Here is a 12460-nt window from a genome sequence, read left to right as displayed (position 1 = left end):
CCGGTGCAGACCCGATGGGCCGAATGGCCTCCTTGTGCACTGTAGATTCTATGATCCCAGTGTTGGCGGGGATCCTGATCATTAAGGAGCAAGCGTCTATGGGGGAATACGCTCTGGTACTCTCAATCAAACAGCCACCATGTCCATGAAAGCCGTGGGCCGACCTTGATCTGGCTCCCCACCCAAGGTCCGCATGTGCATCCTTTCTCGCAGGAGGCAGGTCAGCCCTGCAGGTGCGGGAATCGCATCTACCGCCCCCATAAAACTCGGGCATGAATCTGACTGAAGAGGTACCGTCCCAACCGGGATCTGCAAGGGGGACAGAACCACATCAGAAACGACACCCGGAGCACAGTAAGGTACAGTAAGGGTGTGGTTCTGAGAGGAGCCACATTGTTGGTATGGACCCCCGTATCGGACAACCTTTTTTCGCTTCGCCTGAAGAGTCTTTCCAAAACAAAAAACAAAGATGAAAATTCAGCACGACCAAGCCAAACACTTGGCAAATCCCATCACGGGAACACAAATTCAGTGTGTAAATCTGGAATTATGAGGCTACTCTCAGTAACGGTGGCCTCTGCTGCCTTCGTCCCAGAGGGCCATAGGTCGCTATCCCCTTTCTGAAGCACCGACTGGCGACGATCGAACCCGAGGGTCGCCACACCTCAGGTGAGGGGCGAGGTTCGAGAAGGCGGGGGCCTTCATGGGTAACCTCGCCCGGTACAGGGATCGCACCCGGCGCTGTTGGCGTGACGAATTCAGCCGAAAGTTGGCAGAGGTACAGCTTATGTAACGCAGACCGCTGCGGAATGGAATATCACAGGAATTTGTCATTGAATAATATTTGGGAAGCCCAGCGTTGTAAACATGCCCACACCTGATCTTACCTCAGCTGCACATGGGCCACCTGCCAACCTTCTGGGCCGCTGCCAAACACAAAATGATGGCAACGTGATGGTGCCTGCGACCTCCCAAGGCGAAGTCTTGGGGGAAACAGTTAAACCCAAGAGGTGGTCGGAAGTTGAAGCGTTTGAATCCTCGTTCTCCTCTGCAACCACCCAAAGCTGGCTCCAGGCAGCAAATCAGGTGCAGCAGGTGATTAAGATGGCAAATGGAATTTTGTCCTTCATTGCTGGAGGGATGGAGTTTAAGACTAGGGAGGTTATGCTGCAATTGTATACGGTGTTAGTGAGGCCACACCTGGAGTATTGTGTTCAGTTTTGGTCTCCTTACCTGAGAAAGGACGTACTGGCGCTGGAGGGTGTGCAGAGGAGATTCACTAGGTTAATCCCAGAGCTGAAGGGGTTGGATTATGAGGAGAGGTTGAGTAGACTGGGACTGCACTCGTTGGAATTTAGAAGGATGCGGGGGGGGGATCTTATAGGAACATATAAAATTATGAGTGCGGGTGAAGGTAGAACTGGGGGCATAGCCTCAAAATAAGGGGAAGTAGATTTAGGACTGAGTTTAGGAGGAACTTCTTCAGCCAAAGGGTTGTGAATCTATGGAATTCCCTGCCCAGTGAAGCAGTTGAGGCTCCTTCATTAAATGTTTTCAAAATTCTATAATCTATGATTAACCTAGGACAAAAGTTCGGCACAACATTGTGAGCCGAAGGGCCTGTTCTGTGCTGTATTTCTCTATGTTCTATGTTCCAAGATAAAGATAGATAGTTTTTTGAAGATTAAAGGGATTAAAGGTTATGATGTTCGGGCCGGAAAGTGGAGCTGAGTCCACAAAAGATCAGCCAAGATCTCATTGAATGGCGGAGCAGGCTCGAGGGGCCAGATGGCCGACTCCTGCTCCTAGTTCTTATGTACATCACACTCACGGAACTGAAGCGGCTCTTCTAAGTGGCATTCAAAACTCTACTGCTGGTATCTTAGCCCGCAGCACATCCCGTACCCACCATGCTCGCTGACCTACACTGGCCAAGCAATGTCTCATTTTCAAATCTCTCCACGACCCCTCGCCCCCCTTCTATCTATCTAATTCCCTCCTGACGCCACAACCCTCCGAGATCTCTGCACTCCCCTAATACAGGCCTCCAAGAATCCCGGATTTTAATCCCTCCAGAATTGCCTGGCCAGCCCTTCAGTTGCCTTGACCCCCAAGCTCGAGGATTATGTCCAGAAACCTCTCTCCCTCTTCAAGAACATAAGGCCATAAGACATAGGAGCAGAATGAGGCCACTCGGCCCATCGAGTCTGCTCCGCCAAGATGCTACCTCCTTGACCAAGCTTTATATCCAGCCTTATGCGGTGGGGTGTCATATTTTGCATTATATTACTAGGATGCTTTAACACCTTGAAGGTGCTATTTAAATAAAAGCAATTGCTGGCTGCTGATAATAATCTTTATTGTCACGAGTAGGCTTACATTAACACTGCAATGAAGTGACTGTGAAAATCCCTTGGTCGCCACACTCCTGCGCCTGTTCGGGCACACAGAGGGAGAATTCAGAATGTCCGATTGACCCTAACAAGCACGTTGTCTTTCGGGACTTGTGGGAGGAAACCAGAGCACCCGGAGGAAACCCACGCAGACACGGGGAGGACGTGCAGACTCTGCACAGATAGTGACCGAACGGGGAATCGAACCTGGGACTCTGGAGCTGTGAAGCCACAGTGCTGACCACTGTGCCACCCCTGGAAAGTATAAATGGGGAAGCACAGTGGCACAGGGGTTAGCACAGCTGCCTCAAGCGCCAGGGACCCGGGTTCAATTCCGGCTTGGGTCACTGTCTGTGCGGAGGTCTGCACGTTCCCCCCGTGTCTGCGTGGGTCTCCTCCGGGTGCTCCGGTTTCCTCCCACAGTCCAAAGATGTGACGGTTGGGCGGACTGGATCTGTGATATTGTCCCTCGGCGGGGTTACAGGGATAGGAAGGGGGATTGGTTCGGGTGCTCTTTCAGGGGATGGGTGCAGACTCGATGGGCCGAATGGCCTCCTTCTGCACTGTCGGGATTCTATGCCGGGCATGGTGGGCAGGGGGAGGTTCGCTGACCCTCTCCTGCCACTTCACACATAAAAACTCTCCCAATCAAGAATGGGCAAGTTGCCCAGATACTGAGCACATACAGACCCACCAGGAGAGGAAAGAAAGAGAGGGAAAAAGAAACAGGGAAAAGCACTCCGAGACACACACACACACGCAAAAAAAAAAACAGAATTGCAAAGTCTGCAGACCGCCTCGTCCAAAACAAACGATGCGCGTGTTGACGCCTGCAGTGCCATCTGACGAGGCGTTAAAATCTGTTACTGGCAGAGTTCCAGCTCTCCAGCTGGAAGAGTACCGAGCCAAAATCGAATAATTGCTCACGGTTACTCGGTAAAGCTGAAGGCACGTCAGGCTGCCGGAGGGCCTGGACGGCTGCCACTCCACGGATTATGAGTCCAAGCTGTTCGGGACGTTGACGGGAGGAAAGAGGGTCTTTTTTGGGCCTTTTCTGAGTTACACCGTGTCCATAGGTGGCTGAGGCAGATGCCCATTTCGGGCGGGCAATCTCCGCGGTCATAGTCAAGGTCCAGCTTGGTTAAGGAGCAGGTCCTGAGGTGGGAGAATGACCACCGGGCCTGTAGAGTGCCCGCTTATTTCTCTCAAATACCCATCCAATTTCCTTTTGAAACCATTAATCGTCCCCGCTTCCACCACGCTCGTCGGCAGAAGGTTTCAGCTCATTACCACTCACAATCCCACCACACCTCCTGCCAGAAACATTACGTCCACACCCTTGTACCATCACCTAACGGGAACAGCTTCTCTTTGTCGACCTCATCTAAACCCGTCGCAATCTTGCGCGCCTCGATCAAATCTCCCCTCGACCTCCTTCGCTCCGAGGAGACGAACCTCAGCTTCTCCAACCTCACCTTGGAAGCTAAACCGGCCCCTCATCCCCGGGACCGCTCTGCTAACTCTCCCTCCACATCCTTCACCCGTCACGTGAACGCCATTGCGTGCAGGAGTTTATGACTTGTGCATCTGGAGTCACATGTAGGCCAGACCGAGCAAGGATGGCAGATTTCCTTCCCCATAAAGACATTAGTGAACCAGAGGGGCAGCGTGGCACCGTGGTTAGTGTTGCCTCCCAGCGCCAGGGACCCGGGTTCGATTCCGGCCTGTCTGTGCGGAGTCTGCACCGTTCTCCCCGTGTCTGCGTGGGTTTCCTCCGGGTGCTCCGGTTTCCACCCACAGCCCAAAGATGTGCCGGTTAGGTGGATTGGCCGTGATAAATTGCCCCTTAGTGACCGACGGTTAGGTGGGGTTACGGGGATAGGGCAGGGGAATGGGCCTGGATAGGGAGCTCTTTCAGAAGGCCGGTGCAGACTCGATGGGCTGAATGGCCTCTTCTGCACTGTAAGGATTCTATAATAAGTCTATAATAAGACGGGTTTTTTCCAACAATCGATGATAGCTGTCATAATCTTTTTTTCATAAATTTTGAATACCCAATTCATTTTTTTCCCAATTAAGGGACAATTTAGCGTGGCCAATCCACCTAACCTTCACTTCTTTTTGGGGTTGTGGGGGCGAGACCCACGCAGACACGGGGAGAATGTGCAAACTCCACACGGACAGTGACTCGGGGGCAGGATCGAACCCGGGTCCTCGGCGCCGTGAGGCAGCAGTGCTAACCACTGCGCCACTGTCTGCCCTAGTAGGCAGCAGTGCTAACCTGTGAACTCAGCTTTATATTAGACCAAGACATAGGAGCAGAATTAGGCCACTCGGCCCATCGAGTCTGCTCCGCCATTCTATCATGGCTGATATTTTCCTCATCCCTATTCTCCTGCCTTCTCCCCATAACCCCGACCCCCTTATTAATCAAGAACCTATCTATCTCTGTCTTAAAGACACTCAGTGATATATTCCAGATTTATTTATTGAATTTGAACATCACCTTGGGACCCGTGACCCCGGAGAATTAAGTATGGGCCTCTGGATTGCTAGTCCAGTGACATTACCACGACACCACACGCCTCCCCTTACCTTGGCACAAGAGAGAATGGGATGGGGTCTTACCTGGAAGTTCCCCACCATAATCAGGCCGACCGCATTAATGCAGCCGGTGACCAGGGCTCCAGTGTTGATCCACATGGGCCGACATCTCTCCAGGATCTGACCATAGCGGAGAACACAGATCACTACCACTGGATGGACACAAGAAATACAGCCAACCGTTAGTAAGTTCAGACAGAACGCCGGGCGCAAGCAGAGGTTAGGACTGTTCCCACCCCTGGGAATGGGTTACATTTGGGCAAATTTTTGCAGTAATCAGGATTTATCGGATAATGCAGGGATTTGAAATGCTTTGGGCTCTCATTGCCATCACCAAGTATACAGATCAGGCCTTCCTCTGCAATGCCCTGTCAAGTAACGACACAAGGCACACTCGCACTTCCAATCCTGATGCAGATAGGGTTAGATACAGAGTAAAGCTCCCTCTACACTGTCCCCATCAAACAATCCCAGGACAGGTACAGCACGGGGTTAGGTACAGAGTAAAGCTCCATCTACACTGTCCCCATCAAACACTCCCAGGAACAGGTCCAGCACAGAATTAGATACAGAGTAAAGCTCCCTCTACACTGTCCCCATCAAACATTTCCAGGACAGGTACAGCGCGGGGTTAGATACAGAGTAGAGCTCCCTCTACACTGTCCCCATTAAACACTCCAGGACAGGTACAGCACGGGGTTAGATACAGAGTAAAGCTCCCTCTACACTGCCCCCATCAAACACTCCCAGGACAGGTACAGCACGGGGTTAGATACAGAGTAAAGCTCGCTCTACACTGTTCCCATCAAACACTCCCAGGACAGGTACAGCACGGGGTTAGATACAGAGTAAAGCTCCCTCTACACTGTCCCCATCAAACACTCCCAGGACAGGTACAGCACGGGGTTAGATACAGAGTAAAGCTCCATCTACACTGTCCCCATCAAACACTCCCAGGACAGGTACAGCACAGGGTTAGATACAGAGTAAAGCTCCCTCTACACTGTCCTCATCAAACACTCACAGGACAGGTACAGCACGGGATTAGATACAGAGTAAAGCTCCCTCTACACTGACACATTCAAACACTCCCAAGACAGGTACAGCACGTGGTTAGATACAGAGTAAAGCTCCCTCTACACTGTCTCCATCAAACACTCCCAGGAACAGGTCCAGCACAGAATTAGATACAGAGTAAAGCTCCCTCTACACTGTCCCAACAAACACTTCCAGGACAGGTACAGCACGGGGTTAGATACAGAGTAGAGCTCCCTCTACACTGTCCCCATTAAACACTCCAGGACAGGTACAGCACGGGGTTAGATACAGAGTAAAGCTCCCTCTACACTGCCCCCATCAAACACTCCCAGGACAGGTACAGCACGGTGTTAGATACAGAGTAAAGCTCCCTCTACACTGTCCCCATCAAACATTCCCAGGACAGGTACAGCACGCGGTTAGATACAGAGTAAAGCTCCCTCTACACTGTCCCCATCAAACACTCCCAGGACAGGCACAGCACGGGGTTAGACACCGAGTAAAGCTCCCTCCACACTGTCCCCATCAAACACTCCCAGGACAGGTACAGCACCGGGTTAGAGGGCAGCACGGTGGCGCAGTGGTTAGCTCTGCTGCCTCACGGAGCTGAGGTCCCAGCTTCGATCCCGGCTCTGGGTCACTGTCCATGTGGAGTTTGCACATTCTCCCCGCGTCTGCGTGGGTCTCGCCCCCACAACCCAAAAAGACTTGCAGGCTAGGTGGATTGGCCAGGCTAAATTGCCCCTTACTTGGAAAAGAAAAATGAATTGGGTACTATAAAATTTTTTTTTTTTTTTTAAAAAGCACTGGGTTAAGATGACGAAGGAAACCTTGAACATTATTCCTAACGGCGCTTCTTCATTCAGATACAAATATTCCTAGATTAGGATCATGAAAAATAAAACCGAGCCGATCAGAACGGAACGAAAATAGAATAGCGAAGCTGCCGATGAAAGCGAAGTATTTGCTGTCAAAACGTTCTCATTCCTCTGTGCGTGACCGGGGCAATTGCAGGGGAATCTTCGACACTTCTCCCAGCGCGAAGGCTTTGTGTTGAGACTGGACAGCGAATGGGGCCCATGAGGTAAGCACACGACCCGACACCCAAACCAACAACAAATGTATTTATGGGGCAAAGTTAAATAATTTGAGCCAAGGCCCACTTTTAATTACCGCCACGCTGCTTATGCACGATTTCCAACAGCAGCAATAAAGGTTTAAGCCTCTTGTGCAGTAATCCTGCAGCCCGGTTGCTAATTCCAGTCATGAGAAAGTGGACAACTTACCCATAAAAGCTCCCACATTGCCGATTAAGCTGAAGAAACAGCTTTCAGGAGGGTGTGACCCACACTTACTGTCGAGAAAGTAGAAAAAGCAGTTAGTGTGAGGGTTTGATTCGATTAACTGTTCCTCAATACTCTCTGCTCCTGAAGACGTTGATCCGGCTGGGCGACAGTTCCCCAGCAGGCTGAGCAAGTGGCCGCACAGGGTTTAGCACTGTCGCTTCACAGCTCCAGGGTCCCGGGTTCGGTTCCCGGCCTTGGGTCCCTGTCTGTGCGGAGTCTGCGCGTTCCCCCCGTGTCTGTGTGGGTTTCCTCCGGGTGCTCCGGTTTCCTCCCACTACTTCCGAAAGGCCCGCTTGTTAGAATCGTAGCATTTACAGTGGAGAAGGAGGCCATTCGGGCCATCGAGTCTGCACCGGCCCTTGGAAAGAGCACCCTCCCCAAGCCCATTCCTCCACCCTATTCCCGTAACCTCGTCTAACTTTTTGTTGGACACTAAGGGCAATTGAAATGAAATGAAATGAAAATGGCTTATTGTCACGAGTAGGCTTCAATGAAGTTACTGTGAAAAGCCCCTAGTCGCCACATTCCGGTGCCTGTCCGGGGAGGCAGGTACGGGAATCGAACCGTGCTGCTGGCCTGCTTTAAAAGCCAGCGATTTAGCCCAGTGAGCTAAACCAGCCCCTGTAATTGAACATTGTGAATTCTCCCTCCGTGAACCTGAACAGGCGCCGGAATGTGGCGACGAGGGGATTTTCACAGTAACTTCGCTGCAGCATTAATGTGAGCCGACTTGTGACAATAATAAAGATTATTAACCCGTTTATTAAAAAACAGGAATGGCTTTAGATCGCAAGTTCTCCTGCTCTGCAGTCTGATTCTTATTATTAAATCGATCTGTTCAGGTAAAGATTTAAAAGTAAACTTTCTCCAACAGCTGATCAATCTCCCCTGACTCCAGCATTAAGCAGAACACTGCTCCTTCTCCAGCACAATCAAAATGAATCTGTGTAAGAACAGTAACAAAAATGATTCTTACTTCTCTGCAGAAGACAGAAGTTTAAACAACGTCATACTGTCGACTTGTGGAAAAACAATTGAGATTAAAGTTCTGCTATGTCCAGACAAAGTCACAGCCCTATCAGTATCGCACAGTCAAATCAAACAATCTCCCATGTCCCAATTTGCACTTGCAAAAGGATATTAAGTGCACTGGACAATGCAAAGCTTTCATAAGGCCATAAGACATAGGAGCCGAATTAGGCCATTCGGCCCATCGAGTCTGCTCCACCATTCAATTATGGCTGATATTTTTCTCATCCCCATTCTCCTGCCGTCTCTCCCTAACCCCTGATCCCCTTATTGATCAAGAACCTATCTATCTCTGTCTTAAAAGACACTCAGTGATTTGGCCTCCACAGCCTTCTGCGGCAAAGGGTTTAGTCCACTGTGCTCTGCACCTTGCCGTTTTTAAAATCTTTCTTTCCAATTAAGGGGCACTTTAGCATGTCAAATTCACCTACCCAGCACATCTTTGGGTTGTGGGGGTGAAACCCACGCAGACACGGGGAGAATGTGCAAACTCCACACGGACAGAGACCCGGGGCAGGAATCGAACCTGGGACCTCGGCGCCGTGAGGCAGCAGTGCTAAGCACTGCACCCCCGTACTTACCGGTTTTACACCAATTTCCTTTCTTCGCGAGCGGTCACAGATTTGTGATACATGGATTTTTTAATCCCCCCTTTTATAACAACTCTGGGGTGAAACATTCCACGATTGATTCGAAAGAGAGAAAAAACAAATTTTTCTTCATTGAAGAATTCCTCGTCGTGGAGAGGGTGGGAGGGGAGAGTGAGCTGAGAAAATCCAAATTAGTCCATCAATTGAACTAGTTATTATCTTCCAAAGAATTATTGTCACTGCGAGTCAGAACAGAGACACAGGGTGGCACGGTAATAAGAATCTTTATTATCACAAGTCAGCTTACATTAATGCCGCAATGAAGTTACTGTGAAAATCCCCTCGTCGCCACATTCCAGTGCCTGTTCGGGTACACGGAGGGAGAATTCAGAATGCCCAAATTACCAAATAGCACGTCTTTCGTGCCGCCCGGTAGCACTGTGCTTAGCGCTGCTGCCTCACACCGCCAAGGACCCAGGTTCGATTCCCGGCTTGGGTCACTGTCTGTGCAGAGTCTGCACGTTCTCCCCCGTGTCTGCGTGGGTTTCCTCCGGGTGCTCCGGTTTCCTCCCACAAGTCCCGAAAGACGAGCTTGTTAGGTGAATTGGGCATTCTGAATTCTTCCTCAGTGTACCCGAACAGGCGCCGGAGTGTGGCTGAAGAGCGCTAACTTAATTCGCACAAACGAAAGCTAACAATTGAAAAGACAAATGGCGGCGCAGTGGTTAGCACTGCTGCCGCACAGCGCCGAGGATTCAGGTTCGATCCCGGCCCCGGGTCACCGTCTGTGTGGAGTTTGCACATTCTCCCCGTGTCTGTGTGGGTCTCACCCCCACAACCCAAAGATGTGCAGGGTAGGTGGATTGGCCACGCTAAATTGCCCCTTAATTTGGAAAAATGAATTGGGTACTCTAAATTTATAAAAAAAGAAGATAGATAGCGGATTAAGTCAACCTGACAAGGACTAGATCCTGGTTGAAAAGAAACGATTGAAGGGCTTGACATACTAACCAGTTTTCTTGTTCTCCTGTATTGCCGGGCCTGCTGTGTATCGGTGGGCCAGACGACTACTGGGTGCATGCAGCAATACCGAATGAAAAATCGCCCCTACCTGACCAGCGGGATGTCCTGGACGGTGCAGCAGGTTTTCGGATAGCCGTGCTTTGAGGCAGTGTCCTCAGAGCAGGACTCATTGTATAACCTGGGGGGAGACAAGTCACAAGCTCGTTAGGCATAAACAGGCTTTGAATGGTCTGCATTTCCAAAGGGTGCCCTTTGACCTTCGAGGGCCGCGCATGGGCGGACGCCGCGATGCCCAGCAGTCACAGCGTTGGCAATACTCTTGGGGAGGATGGCATGTGTTTGTGTTGGGGGGGGGGGGGGGGGGGAGAAGTTCAACACGGTCACCTCCTCATACAGTCACGCTGTATTCTAATATAATTCAATTGAAGTGCAGGGATTAGATTAGGAAAACAATATATTGCCCCACTGCAGGAGGAAGGAGCATGGGACACCAAATCAGTGAGGGGCGGTTCCTGCAACCTGTCTGGAGATGTACGAGAACGTTGCCAGGGCTCGAAGACTGCAGCTACGTGGACGACACGGTAGCACAGTGGTTAGCACTGTTGCTTCACTGCCCCAGGGTCCCGGGTTCGATTCCCGGCTTGGGTCACTGTCTGTGCAGAGTCTGCACGTTCCCCCCCCGTGTCTGTGTGGGTTTCCTCCGGGTGCTCCGGTTTCCTCCCACAAGTCCAAAGGTGTGCAGATTAGGTGGATTGGCCGTGATAAATTGCCCCTTACTGTCCAAATCGTTGAGGTGGGGTTACTGCTTTAAGGGGATAGGGTGGAGGTCTTGGGGAGGGTGATCTTTCCAAGGGCCGGTGCAGACTCGATGGGCCGAATGGCCTCTTCTGCACTGTAAATTCTACGATGATTCTATGAGAAGAGAATGGAGTGGTTGGGGTTGCTCTCCTTAGAACACTGGAGGCTCGGGGTGGCGCAGTGGTTAGCACTGCTGCCTCACAGCGCCGAGGACCCGGGTTCGATCCCGGCTCTGGGTCACTGTCCGTGTGGAGTTTGCACATTCTCCCCGTGTCTGCGTGGGTCTCAGCCTCACACCCCAAAGATGTGCAGGGTAGGTGGATTGGCCACGCTAAATTGCCCCTTAACTGGGAAAAGAAATGATTGGGTACTCTAAATTTTTAACCGAACTGAGGTGTCCAAAACCTATGAGGGGCCCAGACAAGAAAGTTTTGTTTCCCCCAGCAGAGAGGTGAATTAACAGGGGCTATTAGTTTACGATGATTGATCGAAGGATTAAAGGCGACGCGAGGACAAATGTTTTCACCGAGAGGGTGATGTAGGTCTGGGATTCACGGCCTAAGTTGGTGGTTGAGGCGGAAACACTCAACCCATTCAATAGGCACCTGGGTCAACATTTGCTGTAACCTTGCTGGGTTTAAAATGAGCGTCTGGTTTCGCTGACAGGATGGGCCGAATGGCGCCTTTGTCTACCGTAGCTTTTCAAGGGCACTGTCCACCCTCGCTGCTCCAGTCACAGATTTTCTGTTTCTCTCTCTCCCCCGTGCTGCCTGCTCCAGCTCCTCCAATCACATTCCTCCCGGCTGCCTCTAGAGACAGGGCCTGTGATTGGAGCAGCAGCTAAAGGCTGGGGAGGTAGGGAGGGAAGCTACCATTGGAGGAACTGAAGAATTCGGCCTGGAGGGCGATCCGCCCAACTGGAACGGTCAACATCCTCCGGGAGGAGGCCGAAGAGGAATAAAAACAGGAAAAAAGATGGAAGGGGGTGGGGGAGACAGGAGGAGCTAACCAGTTCCCCATCCAATGGAGAGACAGTATCACATTTTAATTCTGGTGGTGATCTGGGCTGGAGGGGGGGGATATCAGTGAGAACGACATCAAGTGAAGCGTTGTCCGGTTCCCGTTTCAGCGCATCGAAGAACTGGAATTTGAGATGAATCGGATCATCGTTGATCTTTATCAAGTGGGGAATGCGTCGTGCTGAGACACACAGGCCTTTCAGACGCCAGGGCAAGTAACCGTTGCTCACGGCGACGGAAGGGCAGAAAAGGCGACCGCTAGATGCAAAAATGAATGCAAATCCGTGTCATTCGTTTAAATCTTGCTCCCAAATTTGCGCAACGATCGTGAACATGACTCTTTTGAGGAGTAAATAAAATAATACATATAAATACATTCCAACGATAAGTATTTGATACTTTTGGCTCAATGGAAACTTTTATTTGGATCGTTTTGGCTTTATTTAGAGTCATAGAGGTCTACAGCACAGAAAAGGCCCTTCAGCCCATCGGGTCAGGAACCTAGGTATTGAACCGTATGTACTGCAAAATAAAGGTGTTTCTTTGCAAACTAATTTTTTTTTTAAATGGAGCATTGGCACATGGTGAGCATTCGCTTTTGGCCTGATTAATCCCTGGCT

The 12460-nt window shown here is 50.8% G+C and overlaps 1 protein-coding gene across 6 annotated transcripts in view; it reads right to left on the bottom strand.

Annotated features, from left to right (window-relative positions):
* The window catches only part of LOC119957395 (transmembrane protein 150A-like), a 35943-nt gene that overhangs the window by 16916 nt on the left and 6567 nt on the right, over positions 1 to 12460 (bottom strand). For all 6 annotated transcript variants that reach the window (XR_005458798.1, XR_005458797.1, XR_005458795.1 and 3 more), the window contains exons 3-5: positions 10112 to 10201; positions 7322 to 7389; positions 5022 to 5149 (exon numbers count right to left, since the gene is read on the bottom strand). Coding sequence is in view for 2 of the 6 variants with exons in the window: in XM_038785425.1 (XP_038641353.1) it covers positions 5022 to 5149; positions 7322 to 7389; positions 10112 to 10201 (286 nt within the window). In the remaining 4 variants the exon portion in view is untranslated. The remainder of the gene's footprint in view (positions 1 to 5021; positions 5150 to 7321; positions 7390 to 10111; positions 10202 to 12460) is intronic.

Source organism: Scyliorhinus canicula, chromosome 26 (assembly GCF_902713615.1).
Source record: "Scyliorhinus canicula chromosome 26, sScyCan1.1, whole genome shotgun sequence".
In the NCBI taxonomy this organism is placed as follows: Eukaryota; Metazoa; Chordata; class Chondrichthyes; order Carcharhiniformes; family Scyliorhinidae; genus Scyliorhinus; species Scyliorhinus canicula.
Note: the sequence above shows the minus strand (reverse complement) of the source record. Positions and strands in the feature narration are given on the sequence as shown.